This window comes from Triticum urartu, chromosome 5 (assembly GCF_003073215.2).
Source record: "Triticum urartu cultivar G1812 chromosome 5, Tu2.1, whole genome shotgun sequence".
Classification (NCBI taxonomy): Eukaryota; Viridiplantae; Streptophyta; class Magnoliopsida; order Poales; family Poaceae; genus Triticum; species Triticum urartu.
The window spans coordinates 651,892,281-651,918,707 of NC_053026.1; the positions used below are offsets into that span (position 1 = coordinate 651,892,281).

At 43.7% G+C, this 26,427-nt stretch overlaps 2 protein-coding genes across 3 annotated transcripts; both read right to left on the reverse strand.

Moving 5' to 3' along the window:
- Nucleotides 1-13,706: 13,706 nt before the first annotated feature.
- On the reverse strand, nt 13,707-14,853 carry LOC125506492 (predicted GPI-anchored protein 58). Of its 2 annotated transcripts, none has more exons than XM_048671297.1 (2): nt 14,222-14,853; nt 13,707-14,127 (listed from the first exon to the last, which is right to left on the reverse strand). In XM_048671297.1, the coding sequence occupies exon 1, from the start codon at nt 14,783-14,785 to the stop codon at nt 14,249-14,251; it is 537 nt and encodes a 178-aa protein (XP_048527254.1). In that variant the 5' UTR covers nt 14,786-14,853; the 3' UTR covers nt 13,707-14,127; nt 14,222-14,248. The 2 variants fall into 2 exon arrangements, with proteins under 2 accessions (XP_048527254.1, XP_048527253.1); XM_048671296.1 differs by having other exon boundaries at nt 13,707-14,132.
- A 4,510-nt stretch (nt 14,854-19,363) lies between these two features.
- Nucleotides 19,364-20,427, reverse strand: LOC125506493 (germin-like protein 8-11). Its single transcript, XM_048671298.1, has 2 exons — nt 20,233-20,427; nt 19,364-20,093 (listed from the first exon to the last, which is right to left on the reverse strand). The coding sequence occupies exons 1-2, from the start codon at nt 20,351-20,353 to the stop codon at nt 19,537-19,539; spliced, it is 678 nt and encodes a 225-aa protein (XP_048527255.1). The 5' UTR covers nt 20,354-20,427; the 3' UTR covers nt 19,364-19,536.
- Nucleotides 20,428-26,427: the final 6,000 nt, after the last annotated feature.

Consider the following 26,427-nt stretch of genomic DNA (forward strand, 5'->3'; position numbering starts at 1 on the left):
ACATGTATATCACATATACCTTTGTTCACCTTGCCATCCTTCTTATCCGCCAAATACTTGGGCAAGTTCCGCTTCCAGTGACCAGTCTGCTTGTAGTAGAAGCACTCAGTTTCAGGCTTAGGTCCAGATTTGGGTTTCTTCTCCTGAGCAGCAACTTGCTTGTTGTTCTTTTTGAAGTTCCCCTTCTTCTTCCCTTTGCCCTTTTTCTTGAAACTAGTGGTCTTGTTGACCATCAACACTTGATGCTCCTTTTTGATTTCTACCTCCGCAGCTTTCAGCATTGCGAAGAGCTCGGGAATTGTCTTATTCATCCCTTCCATATTATAGTTCATCACGAAGCTCTTGTAGCTAGGTGGAAGTGATTGGAGGATTCTGTCAATAACGCAATCATCTGGAAGATTAACTCCCAATTGAATCAAGTGATTATTATACCCAGACATTTTGAGTATATGCTCACTGACAGAACTATTCTCCTCCATCTTGTAGCTATAGAACTTATTGGAGACTTCATATCTCTCAATCCGGGCATTGCTTGAAATATTAACTTCAACTCCTGGAACATCTCATATGCTCCATGACGTTCAAAACGTCGTTGAAGTCCCGATTCTAAACCATAAAGCATGGCACACTGAACTATCGAGTAGTCATCAGCTTTGCTCTGCCAGACATTCATAACATCTGGTGTTGTTCCAGCAGCAGGCCTGGCACCCAGCGGTGCTTCCAGGACGTAATTCTTCTGTGGAGCAATGAGGATAATCCTCAAGTTACGGACCCAGTCCGTGTAATTGCTACCATCATCTTTCAACTTTGCTTTCTCAAGGAACGCATTAAAATTCAACGGAACAACAGCACGGGCCATCTATCTACAATCAAACATAAACAAGCAAGATACTATCAGGTACTAAGTTCATGATAAATTTAAGTTCAATTAATCATATTACTAAAGAACTCCCACTTAGATAGACATCCCTCTAATCCTCTAAGTGATCACGTGATCCAAATCGACTAAACCATGTCCGATCATCACGTGAGATGGAGTAGTTTCATTGGTGAACATCACTATGTTGATCATATCTACTATATGATTCATGCTCGACCTTTCGGTCTCCGTGTTCCGAGGCCATATCTGTATATGCTTGGCTCGTCAAGTATAACCTGAGTATTCCGCGTGTGCAACTGTTTTGCACCCGTTGTATTTGAACATAGAGCCTATCACACCCGATCATCACGTGGTGTCTCAGCACGAAAAACTTTCACAACGGTGCATACTCAGGGATAACACTTCTTGATAATTAGTGAGAGATCATCTTAAAATGCTACCGTCAATCAAAGCAAGATAAGATGCATAAAAGATAAACATCACATGCAATCAATATAAGTGATATGATATGGCCATCATCATCTTGTGCTTGTGATCTCCATCTTCGAAGCACCGTCATGATCACCATCGTCACCGGCGCGACACCTTGATCACCATCGTAGCATCGTTGTCGTCTCGCCAATCTTATGCTTCCACGACTATCACTACCGCTTAGTGATAAAGTAAAGCATTACAGCGCAATTGCATTGCATACAATAAAGCGACAACCATATGGCTCCTTCCAGTTGCCGATAACTCGGTTACAAAACATGATCATCTCATACAATAAAATTTAGCATCATGTCTTGACCATATCACATCACAACATACCCTGCAAAAACAAGTTAGACGTCCTCTACTTTGTTATTGCAAGTTTTACGTGGCTGCTACGGGCTTAAGCAAGAACCAATCTTACCTACGCATCAAAACCACAACGATAGTTTGTCAAGTTGGTGCTGTTTTAACCTTCGCAAGGACCGGGCGTAGCCACACTTGGTTCAACTAAAGTTGGAGAAACTGACACCTGCCAGCCACCTGTGTGCAAAGCACGTCGGTAGAACCAGTCTCACGTAAGCATACGCGTAATGTCGGTCCAGGCCGCTTCATCCAACAAATACCGCCGAACCAAAGTATGACATGCCGGTAAGCAGTATGACTTATATCGCCCACAACTCACTTGTGTTCTACTCGTGCATATAACATCAACACATAAAACCTAGGCTCGGATGCTACTGTTGGGGAACGTAGTAATTTCAAAATTTTCCTACGCACACGCAAGATCATGGTGATGTATAGCAACGAGAGGGGAGAGTGTTATCTACGTACCCTCGTAGACCAACATCGGAAGCGTTATGACAACGCGGTTGATGTAGTCGTACGTCTTCACGGCCCGACCGATCAAGCACCGAAACTACGGCACCTCCGAGTTCTAGCACACGTTCAGCTCGATGACGATCCCCGGACTCCGATCCAGCAAAGTGTCGGGGAAGAGTTTCGTCAGCACGATGGCGTGGTGACGATCTTGATATTCTACTATCGCAGGGCTTCGCCTAAGCACCACTACAATATTATCGAGGACTATGGTGGAGGGGGGCACCGCACACGGCTAAGAGAACGATCTTGAAGATCAACTTATGTGTCTAGAGGTGCCCCCTGCCCCCGTATATAAAGGAGCAAGGGGGGTGCGGCTGGCCCTAGGAGGAGGCGCGCAAGAGGAGTCCTACTCCTACCGGGAGTAGGACTCCCCCCTTTCCCTAGTTGGATTAGGACTTGGGGGGAAGGAGGAGAGGGAAGAAAGGAAAGGGGGGGCGCCGCCCCCCCTCCTTATCCAATTCGGACTTGGGGGGAAGGGGCGCGCGGCAGCCCCTAGGCCTCCTCTCCTCTTCCTCCACTAGGCCCATTAAGGCCCATTAGGTTACCGGGGGGGTTCCGGTAACCTCCCGGTACTCCGGTAAAATGCCGATTTCACCCGGAACACTTCTGATGTCCAAACATAGGCTTCCAATATATCAATCTTTATGTCTCGACCATTTCGAGACTCCTCGTCATGTCCGTGATCACATCCGGGACTCCGAACAAACTTCAGTACATCAAAATATATAAACTCATAATGAAACTGCCATCGTATCGTTAAGCGTGCGGACCCTACGGGTTCGAGAACAATGTAGACATGACCGAGACATGTCTCCGGTCAATAACCAATAGCGGAACCTGGATGCTCATATTGGCTCCTACATATTCTATGAAGATCTTTATCGGCCAGACCGCATAACAACATACGTTGCTCCCTTTGTCATCGGTATGTTACTTGCCCGAGATTCGATCGTCGGTATCTCAATACCTCGTTCAATCTCGTTACCGGCAAGTCTCTTTACTCGTTTCGTAATACATCATCTCGCAACTAACTCATTAGTTGCGATGCTTGCAAGGCTTATGTGATGTGCATTACTGAGAGGGCCCAGAGATACCTCTCCGATAATCGGAGTGACAAATCCTAATCTCGAAATACGCCAACCCAACATGTACCTTTGGAGACACCTGTAGAGCACCTTTATAATCGCCCAGTTATGTTGTGACGTTTGGTAGCACACAAAGTGTTCCTCCGGCAAACGGGAGTTGCATAATCTCATAGTCATAGGAACATATATAAGTCATGAAGAAAGCAATAGCAACATACTAAACGATCGGGTGCTAAGCTAATGGAATGGGTCATGTCAATCACATCATTCTCCTAATGATGTGATCCCGTTAGTCAAATGACAACACATGTCTATGGTTAGGAAACATAACCATCTTTGATTAACGAGCTAGTCTAGTAGAGGCACACTAGTGACATTTAGTTTGTCTATGTATTCACACAAGTATTATGTTTCCGGATAATACAATTCTAGCATGAATAATAAACATTTATCATGATATAAGGAAATAAATAATAACTTTATTATTGCCTCTAGGGCATATTTTCCTTCACATGGGAGTCTTAAAGAAATATCTTCATAATCGTGCTAGGCCAGAAGGAAGCATCTCCAAGGGCCATGAAAATGAGGAGGTCATTGAGTTTTGTATTGACTTTATTCCTGACCTTAAGCCGATTGGTGTTCCTGAATCGCGGCATAAGGGCAGACTAGATGGAAAAGGCACGCTAGGAGGGGAACAGATAATATGTATGGGCGGACATTCTCTCACTGAAGCACACTACACAGTTCTACAGAATTCCGCCTTGGTGGCTCCGTATATGGATGAACACAAGAATTTGCTATGCTCCAAACACCCGGAGCGGTCTGATGACTGGATTACACGTAAACAAACCAGGAGTTTCGCCAGCTGGTTGCAGACACGTACCATGCATGACACCTCTATTGAAGATGACCTGTACTTGCTGTCCCAGTTACCATCTTCGAATATAATGACTTTCAAAGGGTACGAGATAAATGGTAATACATTTTACACGATCGCCCAAGATAAGAAGAGCACCAACCAAACAGTGGTGTCCGCTTTGATGTAGAAACCAAGACGGGAAAGGAAACATATTATGGTTATATACAGGACATATAGGAACTTGATTATCGACGTGGTTTGAAGGTCCCTTTGTTTCGGTGCAAATGGGTCAATATGACACGAGGCGGGGTAACGGAAGACCCGCGGTATGGAATGACAACAGTGGATCTCAACAATCTTGCGTATGCAGACGAACCATTCGTCCTAGCCAATGATGTGGCACAGGTTTTCTATGTGAAGGACATGTCTACCAAGCCAAGAAAAAGAAAAGATAAGGAAGCGAATGCATCGTACGATGAGCCAAAGCGGCACATAGTTCTTTCTGGGAAGAGAAACATCATGGGAGTGGATGACAAGACAGACATGTCAGAAGATTATGAAAAGTTTGATGAAATTGCTCCATTCACAGTGAATATTGACCCGAGCATCCCGTTAAATGATGAAGATTTTCCATGGTTACGGCGCAAAGGGACACACGCGAAGAAAAAGTTTCACACCCAAAGATCTGGGATGTGATCGGCTTCACTATCATCACTTTCTTCTGTGTTTCACACCTAGGAGGGAATCTCTGTAATAGTTAGGGTAGTTATGTGTTTTGGCATTTGAAACGCGAAAATTTTTATGTGCAAACAAATTCTTTCATGCCTTTACTGATTTTTAAAGTTAAGTTATTTACAAACTAGTGATTCACACTAATTTCAAATAATTCAAAATTTAAACTATTCAAATTTGAAAACTACGGGCACTAACAGAAAGTTTGTAATTTTTTGTACCTAAAGCAAAAATATTCACAAAGAAACTCTAAATACACAAAAAAACAACTCAAAAATAAATAAAGCAAAAAAAATAAAAAAAGCCCGCCTACTGGGCCAGAGCGGCCTGCATACGACTAGAAACCCAACCTGTTGTTGGGCCAGGATGCAGGCCCGCAAAGGCCCAGTAGGCCCACAGGGCAGCACAGAACATGTAGGCCCAGTAGGCCTGCTTTGGAGAGGAGCTCGAGAGAGCTACCGCACGGGGGGTTACAAACCAGTGCGGACGCCCCTCGGCTAGCGAGGTGGGACTAAACTTGCCGCACAGCACCTGCGCCAACGCACCCCCTTTAGTACCGGGTGGTGGCACGAACCGATACTAAAGGGGGGGGCCTTTAGTACCGATTGGAGCCACCACCCGGTACTAAAGGGGGTGCGCTTCCCGCCGCTTGGCCTGGCCAAAACAGGCCTTTAGTATTCGAGGGATCTCACTTCAGCTATGATCCTGTGAGGGTTCCTTCTCTTTGGGTGTCCACCGCCCGCGCCGCAGGAACCGCGAGTGTCCTAGATTCTTCTGTAGTATTCGATCTTTATTAGCTACCTAGCCAGTGATGTATTCGATATATAATATTCGAGACGATGTATTCGAGATTATATATTATTCGAGACGATGTATTCGAGATTATATCTATTATTCGAGACGATGTATTCGAGATTATATCTATTATTCGAGACGATGTATTCGAGATTATATCTATTATTCGAGACGATGTATTCGAGATTATATCTATTATTCGAGACGATGTATTCGAGATTATATCTATTATTCGAGACGATGTATTCGAGATTATATCTATTATTCGAGACGATGTATTCAAGATTATATCTATTATTCGAGACGACGTATTCGAGATTATATTGGATGATGCTTATTATGTACTATGATTGATTCAGTTTTTCCTTATTAATTGATTGCATCCATGCATTGTAATTTGAATATATTTCTTTTGGATTAGTTAAACAAAACCTATGGCGGATAATACCGGCAGAGAGGGAGAAGAGGCCCTGTTCAATATCATACGCAATCCTCGCGGGCCAGATGATGATCAGAATGAAGAAGATTATGACGGCTCCGAATATCTAAACAACACTGGGGAGGGTGATATGATATTTGATCGCAACGACCGAATTGATGAAGTCATGAACTATGAACATGACGAAGAAAATGTTGATCTTGAAACAACAAAGACCGGCGAGGTATATATATTTATATAAGCAGGCATCTGGTGATCATCACATGTTTTAAATGACTTGAAGATATATTAACGAATCGATCTTTCTTCTTTCAGCCATCCGGATCGAGCAAATCTTCAGGCAACAGGACGAAACGAGGCCCGAACAAAAAGTTGAAGGAGGGCGTAAAGTACAATATCGAGGCAATCAGACCTAATGGCGAACCATTAGCGCCTAAGAAGATTGCGGACAAGTTCATTCGTCAGTGCGGAGTTCTTGTGAAGGACCAACTCCTGATATCCCTTCAAGAATGGAGAGAGCCAGCAAAGCCACGTCTAGGAGTTACTTTTGTCGACGACAGTCAAAAACATTTGCTTTGGGAAACGCTCATGGAACATTTCACCCTACCAGATCATTTCACAGATGCAGATGTGGAGAAAGTCAAGGGCGCTGCTCTTAGGAAGATGGCGGTTGCATTCAAGAACCACAAGATTCGTGAATGGGCCAAGTACGTCAAGGGAGGAAGGAAGACTCCAGTATTCGAGGGAACACTAGAGAAGCAAAGTGCTCATTGGGACGATTTCGTGAAATTCAAGGATTCGGAATTATCTAAGGAACGTTCCAGAATAAACAAGGCCAATGTCGCAAAAAAGGATAAGTTCCATAAGCCGGGGCCAGGTGGCTATGCGGTGGGAATGCCTAAGTGGAATAAGTCTGAGAAAGAGATGCTGGATGCAGGTGTCACTCCAGAAACATTGAGCTGGCCCCCCAGGTGCAGGACTTGGTTCTATGCGCATGGGGGGAGTTGGACCCGAAGACAGGCAAAGTTTCGAAGAAGGCATGTCTGGACAGAGCCGAAGATAAGCTACTTGTTGCAATAGAATAGGCTCGATCGGGGTTGTTCGAGCCCAACAGAGAGAACGACGAGCTTACGCGTGCCCTGGGAAATCCTGAACACCTGGGAAGAACATGAGGCATGGGTGCTATTCCATGGTATGAGGGGTTTTCGGACTGGAACGCCGACTACAGAACCCGTGCGAGAAAGAAGATTGCGGAGGAGAAGAAGAGGAAGATGGAGGAGGAGCAGAGGAAGCTAGACTATGAACGCCTTCAAGGCCTAGAATCAGCGCACGCGGACTTGGCAGTCAAATTCCAGCGGCAGCAGGAGCAGATCGACTCACTTAGCTAGCAAAGGGGGTCTCAGCAGCTAGCGGATGATCCACCAATGGATAGCACCGTCCCATCCATGCCGAGAAGCAGCATGGGTTCCGCCCCGGGCGACACATTGCTGGATAGCTACCCAGTGGATGACATCACGGAGAACACTAATTGCGAGCTACACTTCAAAATGAAGAACATATCCATGAAGGTGTCAGACGCCCTTGCTTTTACAAATCCCCCCGAGGCAACCTTCCATTGCAACCCGATTCCAGCGGGCTATGCTCGTGTCTTGGTTGATGAGGTGGTGGACCAATATTCGGGGCTAGAGCTTGACATTCCTGGAGGTGACGATGAGCACACACTAGGAGAGGCCAACCATCGTATCATCCTATGGAGAAAGGATTGCATCATCTTTCGAAGGCCACCGACACCGCGTCATCCGACTCCTCGTCGCAGTCCGCCACCGAGTCAGCAGACTCCCGCTCCTCCAAGTCCACCAACGCGTCAGGCCACTCCTCCTCCAAGTCCGGCATAGCTTCAGGCCACTCCTCCTCCTCCAAGTTCGGCAAAGCGTCAGGCCACTCCTCCTCCAAGTCCGGCACAGCTTCAGGCCACTCCTCCTCCAAGTCCAGCACAGCTTCAGGCCACTCCTCCTCCTCCAACTCAGCCACGTCAGCCGTCTTCGCCACCTCAGCAATGACGGAAGAGAGCCGCCTCAGCTATGGTGCGTAGCGGTACAAGTCGAGGTAGTACTGGAGGTACAGGCGGAGGCAAGCGATTTCAATATGGTCCAAGCCTCGCGCCTCTTCCGCAGAGGCCTTACGACAAGTCCGAGGAGGAAAACGTAGCCATATCGAAGGCCGAGGTGGAAGCCCATTTTGCACCGAAACCGCCACCGCCGCCAAGGGAGAAAGTGCCTGTGGAAAAGATTGACCACTTCATTCGTATGGCTAGACCACCAGCTCCCAAGCCTGTTGACACAGACTATGAGCGCCACATCAAGAAGTTAAATCGAGCACGTCTACAGAAAGAGGCGAGCTCGAGCTTGAGAAAATCAGCTGGCAAAAGGAGCGGTAAAACCGTTCCCCAGCTGGGAGAACAGGCGGCGCAATCAATCCCCCCGCTTGTTGTGCCAACAACACATGAGAGTAGGCGCGCCCAATATTATTGTGGGCAAACCGTTAACATTCCCGGGATGGGCGATGTGGTAATAACCGAGGAGCATATTGCGCAGGCTGAATCGATCGGCATCATTGTTGGACAACTCCTCGATATCGAGCCCATGTCTCCGACTAGAGAGGAGGAAATAAAACGGAAATATGCCCGGGGCCAACCTTTGGTCGAGCCAGAGGAGGTCAATAAGCTCCCAACGAGAATGTATGAATTGCATCAATGGTACATGGACATTACCAAGATTTCCAATCAAGAGTCCCTCATGGTGAATGTCAACAAGGAGCATTACTACCATGAGAAAGCTGTGACCGTTGAGTATTCAGAACTATTTCAGCTATACAATAAAGACGCACTCGACAAATCTATCGTCAGTTGCTATTGTCTGTAAGTGATTTCTTTATGTAATTTAAGTCTCAAGCTAGCTGTAGTGATCATTTTGATCAATCATTACCTGTAATTATCCTCACTATATTCTTTTCTGTGGTATTATGCAGGATGAAGATTTATGAAATGAAAAAAGGTGGACGCTATGGCATTGGGTTCGTTGACCCAAATACCATTAATGAATACACATGGAAAATAGATCCATATCACGAAAAAAGTGTAGAGGAAAGCATGCTACAGTTCTTCAAGGAACTCAAATACAATGAAGATATACTACTTCCTTACAACTTCCAGTGAGTCACACTGTCTTGTACTACAAATTCTGTTTTTCCCTACTAGCTATAGCTACATGTTTTTGCTTACATATGCCCGCTTAATTAAGACATGCAAACGTGTGTGCATGCAGATTTCACTGGATCTTGTTAATCATTAAAGTTGATGAAGGAACAGTTGAAGTACTAGACTCGCTACTTAAGAAAGCAAGTGACTACATCGTGAAGGGGATAGTCAACAGGTAATTTCAATCATTATTAACTATATCTCGACCTATTTAATTAGTTCGTCATTTCCTGATAACAACTATTTAATAACCCATTTATTCATTTTCTTTGTCGGCGGGCAGGGCTTGGGCAAAGTTCATTAGGGCCACTCCAGGCCCATGGAAACAAAATCTGAAATGGTATCGACCCAAGGTAAGTAATTAAGTAGTACTAGCTAGCTGCCATCTCTTTAATTATCATGCTTGATTAATTATTATCTGATCAAATTCCATTCTCGTAAAGGCCCTGAAGCAGGCGCCGGAGAATGATCTATGTGCATACTACGTTTGCGAGAACATTCGCATGATGGCGTCCGAAAGGAGCAAATCTCAAAGACAGGAGTGGGTACGATATCGATTGTCAGAACACTATTCACAATTTTTACACCATTATCGATATCTAGTCACACAACTAATACACATGCATATTGATCTCCTTCTTAACAGTTCAAAGAGGTGCGGGACAAGCTCCTAGCACAGGACCGCATAGAAGCAATTCAAGAGAAAATAGCGGGATTTTTGCTCGACCAGGTCATAGATCCCAAAGGAGAATACTATTACCCGCTACCGCCCCCACGAACCACTTCCATTTGTTATCGTGCTCCGAAGGCACCAATTAGCTAGGCTAATGCCACTGGCTCCGAAGACACCAATTAGGAGAAATTTTATATATATATATATATATATATATATATATATATTATGATCGGTTCTACTAGAAATTCTATTTATATATATGCATAACGTGTACAATATGTAGTATCGTAAAATACCAGCAAACGAAAAATAATTAAATAGAAAACACAAAATTAAATGAAAAAGAAATCATAAACCCAAAACCCCCCAACATTTAATACCGGTTGGTGACACCAACCGGTACTAAAGGGCTCCTTGCCCCCGAAACTAACTCGTGCCACGTGGTTGCCCTTTAGCACCAGTTCGTGCTGAACCGGTACTAAAGGGGGGGAGAGGGGGCCTTTAGTGCCTACATTTTAGCGCCGGTTACCAAACCGGCACTAAAGGGCCTTACGAACCGGTGCTATTGCCCGGTTCTGCACTAGTGCCTCCACCTCGCCGGTTGTGGGTAGGGCGAGGGTACCTTCCTCCCGTAGTTGTAGATTAGGTGTAGTTTGTCCCTGGTGACTTTGGAGACTTTGGAATCCATGTTCGTTTGTCTATGGAGAAGCCAGTAGATGCGAAGGCATCGTTGGCTTTGGCCTCCTTTGTGTTGGTCTGTATCTCCCTTGTCGATGACTTGCGAATCGGTAGGCTTTGTGGCAAGTTTAGTTAATATCCTCTAGGATCCTGCTGGATCTATGCTCTCCCCCTTCTCTCTTTAGGAGTTGGAGAAGAAATCTATGCCTGCAGATCTTCTTGGTAATTGTTCCTTTTCAATAATAATCCTCTGCAATTTGTTGATGTGCTCTTCGACATTGGTTCTCATCCCCTATCAACTATTGACGTTCTTACTCCTTCTTCAGCCTTGTTTCCTCTTGGTCACGGGGGAAGAGGTTTGGGGATGGGCATGCTCTTCTTTCCTATGCTTATCTAACAGATTCCGGGTCTGTAGAATCGGAAGCTAAGAAAACTCAAAAGGTAAAAACGTTTGAAACACTCATATTTGAGGTAAAAGTAAAACAACTCAAAACAACTCAGTGTTAGCAACTCAGCATATAGAGGCAACACGTGACTCATTCTACAATATCATGTTGCAACACCTGGAGAGAACTGGACGCCCATTCTGCACACGGCTGATTCTATGAGCAGTTTCACATAATCTGATTCTGTGTGTAGTTAAGCTGATAAGAAGTCGACTTAAGCATAGGTGGACCCTTGAACAAAATACGCAGGGCAACCGACAATTATGACCGTAGATAAAGTGGCAGTAGCGTTTGTCAAAATAAAGGACTAAATAGATTCCACAACGCACTGAAACAAAATTAGAACATAATTACGCAGCCACGGTGCTCCAGCATCCTGTCAGGAACTTTGGATTAAGAATTGGTGGAATACCAGGCAATCCGAAACTCTCTTAACTGATATTCAAGAGAAAAGGATTCTCGAAAGATTCATAGAATTAGAAGAACTTTCTCTCTTGGACAAGATGATAAAAGGGAAACTAAAGACACATGTACAAAAACCTCCTACAGGAATACACAAGGAAATAATACAATGGGTCAAAATAAATAATGAGGATCATCTCCATACCATTTTGCATTTCTCGACAAATATAATCTGTTTGGCTATTCTAAGTGGTTCTTTATGCCTCAACATAATGTCAACTACTGCAGCCTTTTAGTACTAGTAGATTACATTTATATAGAGGTTCTTGAGTAAATTTTACTTGTGCTTATAAATTATGTACTCATATCCACTCCCCTACGTCAGTAAAGGGAAAAAACCAAAGACTGCTTCAGGACAATTCACTAGAAATAACAGATAATCTGGAGAGTAGAGCTTCAACGCCTCACGCTCACCCCATCACCAAGACCAAAGTTTAATAAGAAAACAACGAGACTCGGGAATCCAATCCAATGTTAGTACACGTTCTTCCAGATAAACAAATTGGTCATCACGGCGCTCCCGAACTTCTGGGCAATTCCCAATTCAATTCTCGAATTCTGGGCAATAGTACAGAGTCAATGGTGGTGACTGTGCCGAGCAAAACAAACAATCCAAGGAGAAGGCAAGCAAAACAATCTCAGATTTACGTTAACTCGGCATAATGCCAGCCAAAACATGTCAACCATAACCAGAAACCAGCTGCCTCTCCGATGGAGCATGCACAGAAGCCACGCGGAGGATAAGATAACTCAACAGTCTCCAGAAACAAAAACAGATCAATAGGACTTACACTTGATTCACGTACTCCCCCCGATCCGAATTAGTTAACGCAGTCTCTGCACAATGTAAAATGGACATTGCATAGAGGCTGCGTCAATTAATTCAGATCAGAGGGAGTAGTATATGCAATCACCGACATCAGTAAACCGAAAATCCAAAAGCTGGTTCAGAGTAACTCGTTATCAAAAAATAAAAAAAGAGAAGCTTGACAGTCAACAGGCGCGTGACGCTCACCCAATCACATAGAACAAACTTTAAGAGAGCAGCAAGACTCGAGATAGGTCCCAAATATTATTATCACACGACCCACCAGACAAATAAATAAACTGGTTATCCGTGCTACTCTACCTGTACTCAAGATAATAGAATAGGATCACAGCTCCCCCAAAGTTGTGGGCAGCCCAGTCACAATTCCCACAGGCACAGAGGCCAGAAGCGACATCTGACCTAAATCCTGGGCAATAGAACAGAGTCAATGGTGGCTGACTGTGCCCGGCGAAACAATCCAGGAAAAAGCACATGCCGACCATAATAAGTAAGTAAAGATACATGGGGCATGAGCACAAGCCACATGGAGGATAACCAGACGGCCTCCGGAAACAAAAAACAGAATGCATGCTTACGGAGAGTGTCAGATACTCAGAGGAAGATGACAACACCTGAAGAACAATGCCCAAATTGATTATTCATACAGCAAAGGGAAAACCAGAACAGAACATTCACTACCTATCGTGGAGACTATAGTTGTACGATGTCTACTTTGCCATACAATCCAACCCAGGACAGGACACGACAACCATAAAAAAGAAAAAAACATTGTGATTTTGACCGATTAAGCATGTCAGGTTCATTTGCTTCAGTGTTATATAAATTTCACTATCGATCAACCAAGCACTGATGGTTCGCAAGATCCCATCAAACGAATTCGGTAGGATAGGCGAAAAAAAAACTAAATGCAAGGAACCATTCAGCAATCAAACGAGCGAAGTAGGTGGTTAGTTCGATTTAGTTTCCCCCCTTTTCGTTATGACCGCAAAGGCTAAGTTAAACACCACAAATAATGAATGTATTTCTCCTTTTTAAACATCAACAGCTTAACAGAGTGGACTGCAAGATTGTGAATACATGTAAAGTACGCAAATCAGTTTGAAACAGGGTATGGTTGTGTTCTGCAATTTTGTGCATCGTGAAGCAAGACAAACACCGCAAATGATGGTGGGCGTGGCCAAAGCATTTGCACAGGAGTAGCAGTCGTCATTCATAGAAAACTGAAACAGGCTCATATTTCTAGGTGCAGAGTTGCGAGTAGAGAACCAGCACACATCACAAGCACTGGAGTGGCAAAATGGTGAAGGAAGGAGACATAGGAAGTGTTGCATTGCTGTAACCTATCTAACTACATATATCTTCGTAGTCATGACTCATGACTGAATCCTGGTGCTTGGCCACAGCACTGAACACCCAGAACGGCGAAGCATAAGAAACACTGACAGCATGACTGAAATTCCCTAACTGATAACTACTACCATCTGCAAAATTCTCACGGTTATCTACCTATCAATCATGGAAAAGGCGCTACCAGGCTTTGTTCATTTGATAACATCACTGAATGAGAGACGGTGCCAATCAGGTTCGGCAACATTGCTTGCAGGTCCAAGTGGAGGAGGATGCACCCCTGCCCTGCACTGCACTGAAATGTTCAAATGGAGGTGAGATTGGTGGGCATCAGAAATGTGAAATTCAGGGGAGAGAAATTGTCAGTGCTGCATTGCTCTGTACCTGGCGGCCATGGATATGGGTGGGTGGCTAGAAGATGCCGCGCTGGCGGGCGAGCGCGAGGAAGTCCTCCAAGGGATCGTGCTTGCTGGTGGTGGCGGCGGCGGCGGTGGCGGTGGGGATCATGAGCATCGCCCTGTAGAGAGGATCGACGACGGCACGGGGCGGTTGCTCTGGCTGCTGCTGCTGCTTGGGGCTCGGGGTCGGGGCTGGGGTGCTGAACTTGGCGCCCCTGACCTTCCTGGTGCAAACCCTAGGCTTCCGGCGAGGTTTGGCGGCGTCGTCGTCGTCGGAGGGAGGTGGCGAGGGCGACTGGGGCTGAGCGGGACTGGGGGTGAAGGGGAGGCTGCACATGGTGATGGGGTCTTGTTGGGGGAGCTCGGGAGGGGTGGCGAAGACCTCCTCGTCGTCGTCCTCGGCCCCCCGCGCCTGCGAGGCGGAGGGGGCGTTGCCGGCGCCGAGGAAGGAGGAGTTGGCGAGGGTGTCCTCCTGGGACGCCGAGATGTCGCCGCCGCACTCCAGGGCAACCGTCGCCATCATCGGCCCGACCTCGGCGGCGGCGGCCATGGCCGCAGTGCTCGGAGAGGGACGGGGAGGAGGACTCGCCAGACTGAAGCTGTACCTGTTAAAATCAGATCGACACGCGTTAGGTGGACAGTGGTATCCTTAATCTACCAGAATTCAAATTCTGGTGCTCGCATTATTTCTGAATTTATTTCAGGATTTTCGGCAGTCTCTCAAAGGTGTTTATAGGGGTAGGATATGTGTATGCGCGTTCATAGTAGTAAGTGTATGCGCGTATATATGAGCACTTGTGTCTGTACCTATGCTCAAAAAAAAATCAGATCGACACTTGAGTCAATTATAAGGCCTCTTTATATGTCCCATGAAAAAATGTGAGGCTTCTTTCATCCAAATTCAAAGGATTTTCAAACGAATCGAAGGATCCTATTCCTAATATCTCTTTTACTGTTGGTTGCCTTTTCTTTTACACAATATAATTGCAGATGCTCACATACACACACATATACTCATCTCTACTAGCGCACACACACATCCTATTGCTATGAGCGCATTCAAAAAGCTGAGCTGACACAATATGTTGAGATTGACGAAATCACCACATTGGTCGCGTAGTCGACACGAACATCTTCTTGTTTGATTTTTAGGATTGCAATTGGAAAAAAAATCCAAAAAAAATCCTGAATTTGTACAGGAAAGCTAAATCGAACACCGAACTTTCAATCTCTTAACTCAGCACATCAAACTCTCCGATCCCGATCTATTTTGAACTTTGAGTGTGTTTGCTGGTGTTTGCTAACATGGCAAGTTGCTACTTCTTGAACTTGCGTTGATTTTCCCTTCAGAAGGAAAGGGTGATGCAGCAAAGTAGAGATAAGTATTTTTCTCAGTTAGAGAACCAAGGTATCAATCGAGTAGGAGACAACACACAAATCACCAATACCTGCAAAATAATCAAACACTTGCACCCAACGCGATAAAAGGGGTTGTCAATCCCTTCACGATCACTTACAAAAGTGAGATCTGATAGAGATAGATAAAACTAAACAAAAGATAAAGTAAAATTTTTTGAGTTTTTTTTGCTTTATAGATCGAAAAGTAAAATATTGCAAAACAGTAGATCGAAAACTTATATGATGGAAAATAGAATATCGAAAACTAGTATGATGAAAAATAGACCCGAGGCCATAAGTTTCACTAAAGGATTCTCTCAAGATAGCGAATAATACGGTGAGTGAATAAATTACTGTCGAGCAATCGATAGAAAAGCGCAAAGTTATAACGATATCCAAGGCAATGATTATGAAATATAGGCATCACGTTCGTTTCAAGTAGACCGACTCCTACCTGCATCTACTATTATTACTCTACACATCGACCGACTCCTGCCTGCATCTAGAGTATCAAGTTCATGAAGAACAGAGTAACGCTTTAAGTAAGATGACATGATGTAGAGGAATAAACTCAAGCAATATGATATAAACCTCATCTTTTTATCTTCGATGGCAACAATACAATACGTGCCTCGCTGCCCCTACTGTCACTGGGAAATGATACCGCAAGATTGACCCAAAGCTAAGCACTTCTCCTATTGCAAGAAAAACCAATCTAGTTGACCAAACTAAACCGATAGTTCGAAGGGAATTACAAAGATATCAAATTATGCATAAAAGAATTCAGAGAAGATTCAAATAATATTCATAGATAAGCTGATCATAAATCCACAATTCATCGGATCTCGACAAACACACCGTAAAAGAAGATTATATCGGATAGATCTTTAAAAACATCGGGGAAAACATGGTATTAAGAATTAAAGAGATAGAAGAAACCATCTAGCTACTAGCTATGGACCCGTAGGTCTGTAGTAAACTACTCACGCTTCATCGGATGGGCAACAGAGTTGATGTAGATGCCCTCCGTGATCGAATCCCCCTCCGCAGGATGCCGGAAAAGGCCCCAAGATGGGATCTCACGGGAACAGAAGGTTGCGGCGGTGAAAAAGTGTTTCGTGGATGCTTCTGATGGTTTGGGAATATATGTGAATATATATGAGGTAGAATTAGGTCAGGGGAGTCACGAGGGACCCACAAGGCAGAGGGGTGCGCCCTACACCCTGAGCGCGCCCTCCTCCCTTGTCGCCGCCTCGTGGCTCTTCTGACTTGATCTTCGAGTCTCCGGGGTGTCTTCTGGTCCAAGAAAAATTATCGCGAATGTTTTATTTCGTTTGGACTCTAGGTTAATAAGTTAGTCCCTAAAATAATATAAAATAGCACATTAATGCATATAAAACATCCAAAACAGATAACATAATAGCATGGAACAAAAAAAATTATAGATACAGAAGAGACATATCACAAGTCAAATCGGGCCGGCACATTAGAGCAGTCCCTCGCGTGCCCACTCTGCAATCGTCCTCAAAAAAATGCAATGTTTTTTTTTCGTTTTCTTTCATTTTCCCTTTGGGTTTTCCCTTATGTTTCATTGGTTTCCTTCGGCTTTCTTTTATCCATGGCTATATTTTTTCACTAGTTTCTTTTGGTTTTTCTTTCTTTGTTATACTTTTTTTGTTTCTTGTTTTTCTTGTATTGTTTGTTTTTTCTTTTCTCTTTGTATCTTTGTCGGTTTTAACCAATTTTCGTTTTTACAGATGTCTATTTTTCTCACTACACAAAGTACATTTTTAACATGCACATGAAACATTTTTTGATACACTTTCGACATTTTTCAAATACATTATGTACATTTTTTAAATACATGTTTTCAACATTCTTTTGAATACACAGTAAAGTCTTACCAAATACACGTTTAACATTTTCTAAATTACAATAATATTTTACAAAACTATAGGAACATTTTTTACATATTTATTGTTTAAAAATTTACTCCCATTTAAAAAAAATCAAAAAACATTCACACTTTAAAATTTGATTCAGGTTTTAAAATTTGTTCCCATTTTTTTTCAAAAATGTTTATGTTTAAAAAAGTCCTAAAATTTTCAAAATAGATTCTTTTTCAAAAAATTTGTTCATTTTTAATAAAGTATTCAGCATTTTCTCACACATTTGTTGAGGTTCCAAGAGTTGCTCTCATTTTTAAAATTTTCATAAAGTGTTCAAATTTAAAATTTTGTTCAGGTTTCAAAAATTGTTCACGTTTTTTCAAAAAAAATTATGTTTCAAAAAGTGTTCACTTTTTATAAATTGATTCTTTTTCAAAAAGATGTTCAACTTTTATAAAGTATTCAACGTTTTTCTCACACATTTTTTTAAGTTTCCAAAGTTTCTGCCATTTTTAAAAATTTTGAAAATTGTTTGCACTTTAAATTTTTGTTCAGGATTCATTTTGTTTCATTTACTGAAAAAATGTTTATGTTTCGAAAAGTGTTTACTTTTTCAAAATTGATTCTGTTTCAAAAAGTTGTTCATTTTTATAAGTATTCAGAATTTTCAAAAAGTATTCACACTTTAATTTTTTACGTAGACTTCACAATTTTTTATGTTTTCCATATTTGTTTGCCTTTAACAATCTTTTTTTCTTCCAAATTTTGACTTTATGATATGTGGGTAAGTTTATCGGGCTTCTCATTAAATCACTAACGGCCATTTGTTCTAGTGGCTTGCGCGAGGCGCTAGCAATGGTGAGGCACATAGATTAGCTGGAATCGCTACTACCCTTGATATTGGCCGACATTTGTGGCTCATCGATCCACCGGATCATCTTTGTATTCCTTTAAACATCGAGACATGAAATAAAGCACGTTGTTCCTTCTAAAAAAAATGTGTTTTTATTTGTACGTCGCGCCTTATGTAAAAGGAAAAAAAACACTCGCTTAGCACGTGGTGGGCTGGCCCAGTCCCTTCCGCAATCAACAGTTGTCTACTCTTTTTGGTATTTTTATGTCCCATGTTACCTAAAAGAAAAAGAAACGAAAAAATCGGTGGGTAGTTTCTAGTTTCTGCATGTTGGATCCTTTTGATCTACACTTTGCTTCATCGGTGGCGGTTGCTATTCTGGTGCGCTGTTCTTATGAGGGCTTTAGCACGACGACTTCTCGAGTGTCCACTACAACAATGTTTACCTGGCTCCGATGAGGGAGTGGCGATGACGGCGACGCACCTTCGGCTCACTCTAGTGCTTGTAGTCATCGCTAGGTGGTCTACGGACCTGGATGTAATTTTTACTTCTGGTGTTCTTTGTACTAAGTTGACAGTTGATGAGTAGATCGGAAGTTTTCTCGCAAAAAAAAGAGATAATGATGGGTTAATCATTTGTATCTACTCGTATTGGAACCTGTCCAGAAGTGGTGAGAACTAGTCAAGAACGACTTGTAAATAGAATAACATCACCAAAAATGAAATTGGATGGGAAACATGTCATAAAAATGGATATTATATTGCCTTGTCTACGCATCATGATCAATTGTGGAGATTACACATACTTAACATGTATTGCACTGTATACGTACAACTTCCCCAGGTGATCAACCCTCGCATCAAACTTATATAATTTACCAGATATCTATTCTTTCGGGACATGGAGAAAGGAACCCGAATTTTCGGTTTCTTACAGGAAATACAACACATCGGAACCAAACCAACATATCACACAATATGGGCCAAATAAAAAAAATCATATTGTCAATTATTCATAAGGCAGAAATACATTCACGGCTTACAGATGCATACTAGAATGACATATACTACATTCATTTTATAGCTTAGGATGCATATCTAAAACTCAACCAAGTCCTTCATTTGAGCATTGATCTCCCGTGTGATCAACCAAGGTCTGAATTAGTAGTGATTGTTCTCCCAGAATTGAGCCTGGAGATAGTCTATTGTATTCTTTTCCACCTGAAATGCCTTGGCAAGAACATCATCTGATATTGGTGGCTTGGACCCAAACACTGCATTGGCAATTGTGATAGCCCCTGGGTTCTGGCTGCTGAGCGCAGCAATTGCAACAGCTGGCTTGTAGGGGTTGGGGTTGAATTGGAAGTGGATGAGCCCCACAGGGAACACAAATACATCACCTTTGTTAAGCATCTTTGAGAGGAACCTGTTCTCCTGGTTGGATGTCACAAAGCCAACGTACAATGTCCCCTCGAGTACTGTGAGGATCTCAGTGGCGCGGGGGTGCGTATGTGGTGGGTTCTGTCCTAGGGGAGCATAGTCGATGCGCGCGATTGAGATGCCGAGGGTGTTGAGTCCAGCAATCTGCATGACATTGATCAAGGTGACGTTCGATCCAACCTTGTTGGTGACCCTAGGCTTGTCCAGAGTGGCTGCCTTGAAGAAGTCATCCGCGTTGACTTCCATCGGGTTCTTGCAAACAAACCCATTGACACGCACTGGGTGGATAGAGGAGAGGTAAACATGTAACCTTGGATCTTACAAAGTTGTTTCAACTTGCATGTAATCTTCAAAATAATAATTTCAACATATATATTTGCTGATAACATGTCAAGAAACTGGGAAGTATCATAGTACCTGGTGAATGCATGTCAGCGACACAAAAGTCCTGGAGTGGGCTAGGATCGGAGGCAGTGGCCTGCCATGAGACCAATGCAAGGAGAGCGGCAAGGATAATGAATGAAGAGGAGGATGCCATTTGATTGTTTGATTGTAGTTTCTTTGGCTCTTCTTTTCGCTTGTGATTCTGTTTGTGTTGTGGCGTAAGTGATGGTTTCGAATATGCAGGGTATGTATGTGCTTATATAGGCGCAACGAGCAGTGTGAACTTGTGGGCAATAGACATAGTCAAGTGGAATCGACCAATGAGTTGAAATGGTCTCTGGCTGCTGATTGATTTATTTTGCATAAAATTTCAAGTCCCCTTTGAATACGCCTAAGTTACTCCATCATACGCTGAGTAGTAATTATGATTATTTATCCATCTCACCCAAGTCGCCACAATGCATGCAGGGCTGGTTCCAGCAAAAGTCACCACACATCACCATAGTTTATTAGATATCTAACTCGCTTTGGTTTCTAGTACGTCTCATATACTTGGTCGTGGTGAAAACTGGTGCGCACGAGGTCATAGCCAAAGAGCAGTTGGAAAAGCCAAGTGATATAAAGCAATCGTTTTCTTCCTAGAGGCGACATAGACAAAGTCACCTGCTTAGCTTGATCTACCTGGGCTTCCTGGGTCTATGGCTTCTAAAGCCCAAAGTTCCTTCTGCGTTTAACGATGTGTGCTAACAACTTAACATACATACGATTAAAAAAATCATGGTCAGAGATATAATGGAATATCATACCATCCTCCAAAATCAAGGGCAAAACTTTGGAATATGAGTCATCCGGTGATATCAATAAAAATATTAGACTGCTTAGAGACGTAGAGTCTAACAATATAAGATGCCGAAGTAGTTAACGGATTGAGTCAATAAGGAAGAAATCGAGGTGCGTCATTCCATCATGGATGCACCTAGCTAGCACAGCTATTATACTATATATGTATCTGTCCTTGTCATCATCACATTAATCAGATATTTACTTGGTCAAATTTCACTCAAAGTGGTTAAGTACATTAGTCTACGTACGCGTAAACAACGACGATGGAGAGCAGAAACAATTCATTGTGATCTTATTAAGCGTAGTTAACATCCTCTCGCTAAGAGTTTGATCATGACCAATTCAGTGCATAAATCTGACAATCTAGTTGGCCTTTCTTGACTAGTCTCACAACACAACTCAACTTGCGTGATTTGTTAGAGTATAAACAATGCATCCAATGACTAGGCCGGGTGGCCACTCATAAACTGATTAATATCTTGAAAGTGTGTGTTGGTTGTTTTGATACAGGATGTTTCCATCAAATGAATAAAAAGCCTCCAAGAAACAAAACTAGGCCGTCGTCTTCCTGGACGACACGATGGCGATCTCCACCGCCGGCCGTATGCCCCCATTCTCTCATCCTCCCCTCACCGCCATCGGTCGGCACCGCACTGGCAAAGCCCCGGTCGGTGATAGGCAGCGTTGGGGTGTCCTTCCTCTCACCTCAACTCCCCCATTTATGTGGGCTACCGTAGACGATGACAGCAGCGCCGCTGCTATCCTACGCTGGTGGAGGTGGGCCACTTTCCTGAGGCGGCCGGCGTGCCGCAACCCGTCACAAGTAGAAAACAGGGCTTTGGTTGAGGCCTGGCTAGCCCATTAGTCCCGGTTCAACCACGAACCGGGACCAACGGAGGCATACGTCCCGGTTAATGAGCCAGGGGGCCGACCGGGCCTCGTGGGGCATTGGTCCTGGTTCGTCTGGACCCATTTGTCCTGGTTTCAGGCACGAACCGGGACCAATGGTCCTCGCTCCTGTCCCACATCATTGGTCTCGGTTCGTGGCTGGAACCGGGACAGAAGGGGGGGCCTTTAGTCCCGGTTCCTGCCACGAACCGGGACCAATGAGGTGGCTATATATACCCCATTGCCGGCGAGCAGAGCACTCCACACTGCTCTGTTTTTTCTGGCCGGCGAGGGGAGAGCTTTGTGGTGCTCTAGCTCACCTCCTATGCATATGAGGTGTTCGATGAAATGCCCGAGCCACGCTAGTTAAGCTTTCTCCTCTCGAAGCTCGACCTCCAAGCTCCATTTTCCTTGAGATTTGTCTAGGTTTAGCGGTCCGTCAAGTCTTGTCCCCGTATTCACAGCCGTCGATCGCCCGCGCCGATCTCGTCGCCGGCACCACCGTGATGAGCCTCTTGTTCTTATCTTCTTTCTGAAAGAAAAAAATTCTTACTTGTATGATTAGATAGATACTTGTCTAATTTTCTTACTTTTATTATTGCTTGTTATTATATAGTGCGATGGTTTTGGTATCCGCCCCCGTCGGCCCTCGTCCTAGCTATGATTCAAATGTGGTATATATTATCTTTTATAACTATTTGGTTCATTTATTCTTTATGACAATTATGCCGACCACCATGACATAGATTTTATTTAACTAGGAGGTATGTGAACCGGAAATTCGAACTGACCCTATTGTCGAGAGGTTAAATTTAATTGAAGAAGAAAACAATTACTTGAAGGAAAAAATAAAAAAATTGAGGAGGAGAAGATGATATTGGAGTTGCATGTTGTGGATGTCATCGATGATCACAAGATCAAGATGGATGCAATGCGGTTGGAGATTAGAAAGATTAGAAAACATGCCATTCATACCGATGCTTGGTATCATTATGCCATTGGATCAATTGTTACATTGATTGCGATTATGATCACATTTGTTGTTGCATTGAAATGTTTTACATAGTTTCAATGTATGGTTTAATTAGATGCTCCGGAGAGCTATACGTTGTTCAATGAGAACTATGTATGTACTTTGGTTTTAATGTGATGATGAACTTCTATTAATTTGGTCACTTATCTATCCATGATGTTCTGTAATGGTTTTTGACACACTTAATTATATATAATGCATGTAGATGAACCGGCAATGGATGTACGATGACTGACACACCTCTGAGTACATTAAGGGCGTGCATAATTTTCTCGAAGTGGCTGAGGCGAACAAGCACAATGGTTTTATGTGTTGTCCATGCCCTATATGTGGGAATACAAAGTCTTACTCTGACCGAAAATCCTTCACAGCCACCTGCTTTATAAGGGTTTCATGCCACACTATAATGTTTGGACCAAGCATGGAGAAATAGGGGTTATGATGAAAGACAACAAAGAAGAAGAGGACGATGACAACTATGTGCCCCCTGAATACGATGATACTGCAACGGGGGAAGCTGCTGAAGATCAAGAGGAACTAGACAATGTGCCTGATGATGATCTCCGCCGTGTCATTGTTGATGCAAGGAAACAGTGCGGAAGTCAAAAGGAGAAGCTGAAGTTCGATCACATGTTAGAGGATCACAAAAAAGGGTTGTACCCCAATTGCGAAGATGACAACACAAAGCTCGGTACCGTACTGTAATTGCTGCAGTGAAAGGCAGAGAATGCTGTGCTTGACAAAGGATTTGAGAAGGTACTGAAAATATTAAAGAAGAAGCTTCCAAAGGATAACAAATTGCCTGACAGTACGTACGCAACAAAGAAGGTTGTATGCCCTCTAGGATTGAAGGTGCTGAATATACATGCATGCCCTAATGCCTGCATCCTCTACCGCGGTGCGTACGAGGATTTGAACACATGCCCGGTGTGTAGTGCATTGCGGTATTGAACAAGTCCGGTACCAATTCCACTATTCTTTCATCTAACATTGAGTGATACGAGATACATCCTCAACGTTGGGAAAAGGTAGCTTGGTATTGTTTATCTCATTTCCTACTCACCTTTGCTCGAGTCTTGTGATGGATAGGCAAAGCACATCATCTCTGGTCTACAACCACGACGACGAGTTTGATGCTATGAAGAACTTCATCGACGCCAAGATGGACAAACAAATGGAGGAGCTCGAGGCCCTCATCAAGAACCGCAAGCGATCTTCCTCATCTTCAAGAAGACGCTCAAGTGCAAACACTCCCGAGCTACCATCTTCAGCAAGTACACAGAAGCATCGACATCGACATGACCATGATGAGCGAGCTTCAGGACACACGTTGGCTGCTCTGCCAACCCCGTGCACACGGGCCTTCGACCCCCGTGCACACGACCTCCGACAACCCCGTGCGCACGGGCTATTCAGAGCCGCGACATCAACTACAAGGCTGCGGCTTATTCAACACCTTTGGCATCTTCGCCAAGTAACTTCAAGGCATCTTCGCCTTCGAACGTACGGCATCTTCGCCTACTCCACGAGCTCAAGTCCACTACTCCCTCTTTCTACTACGACGTCGACATCATCGAGGAGATTCCATTCTTTGGGACTATTGACCTCAATGAATACCTCAAGTGGGAGTGCAAGATGGACGACTACCTCAAGCTACATCAAGTACCCTTCGACGATCAAGTGAAGTGCGCCAAAAGTACCTTCCACGACTATGCATTGACATGGTGGCTTCATAGACCTTCAACAAGCTTCACCATGACGTGGCCCACGATGAAGAAAACAACGCGGCAAGAATTTGTGCCTTCCACCTACACGGAACATCTTCAACGCCAATTGGAGAACATCATACAAGGATCCAAGTCCCTTGGCGAGTACTTCAAGAACATGAAGGAAGCCTTGCGACGTGCCGGCGTGGACGACCCCATTTGGATGAAGTTCTACTTCATGATGGGATTGAACAACGCCATCTCCAAGACTATCTTCCTCGAGAACTACAAGTCTCTCAACGACAACTACATTGGTGCTCTCAAGGCGGAGCAAGAACTCATGAAGGCAAAGTCTACTCGACCCCGAGCTCACTTCGCAATGACCATGCTACATGACAGCGAGAGTGATGATGTGCCATCTTCGGCCTTCATCCACGACGAGAGCGATGATGTGCCATCTTTGGCCTTCATCCATGATTAGAGTGGTGATGTGCCATCTTCGGCCTTCAACCACGGCGACGACTACAAGACGGTTGAGCATGGGATTTTCCCTTGGACCACGGCGACGTATGATGACTTGAGTGACTTTTGCCACTATATTGAGAGAGAGTGACTTCACCACTAGCCCCATATATGATGAGTTGCCCCAATTCCCATGTGAGGAGAGCCACCACCCCCACCACTTGAGTGAGATGAGTGACTCCACCATATGTGACATTGAGTGCACCTACCTTGAGGGAGTGACTGAACCACCACATAGAGAGAGTGAGGTAGTTGATGAGGCATATTAGGCCATTTTGCTTTCTAACAACTTAACGTCTCCCTCTATTGTGTCTTCTTGTTTGGTTCTAGGTCCCATATATGATGACGCGCCGATCCTCGACGACTTCGTCCTTCCTTTGGACATGACGATGGCCATGGTGGACTATGATGCACCTCCACATGGTTCCATCAATATGAAGATGATGACCACCATTTGGTCTTTCCCACCTCACGTACATCACATGAGTGGAGTGAGAAAGGTAACATAGGTGAAGGTGATGCTCTTGTCCCACTAGTGGACATTCTTGACATTGATTGCTTGCATGATGTTGATCCCCCATATTGCCATGATTCATGCTAGTATGATTTCCCCATGCGATTATTTACCCATTTATGATGAGTTTGATGATTTCCATGTGGAGTCTATTAGTTGTGATGCCATGTTGCATAGGATCACTTGTGATAATTCTCTTGGTCACATCATGTTTTCCAATCCGCTTGACTTGTCATATGCTATGCATGAGATCCATCATATGTCTTATTTGCAATCTCATCATAGTGTCTATGCATATTCCATTAAAATAAACCCAATTTGCACATATGGCATAGATGACAAGCCTATGGTTATTGGCTTGTTTCTCATGTGATGATATTGACATGCTTCCTTTGCATCATTTATCTCATATGCCATGCCATAGCCACCTAGCTTCGGATATGCATTGTTTTGGATGTCTTCCATTTTCCCCATATGATGTTTCCAATATTGCTGATGAGGAGACCCCCATAGTTTCCTCATACATTTTAGGAGATTTTGATTCATCCCATTCATTGCATGATCCCAATACTTGTGTGCACAATATGCTTTCCATGAATGATGTGCCATATAATTGCATACTTGATTTGCGTCCTCATCATGTCATACATAACAACTATTCTTTCACGATGGATGACATGTTCTTATACCATGCATAAAATTTCTTTAAGCGATGCTTATCT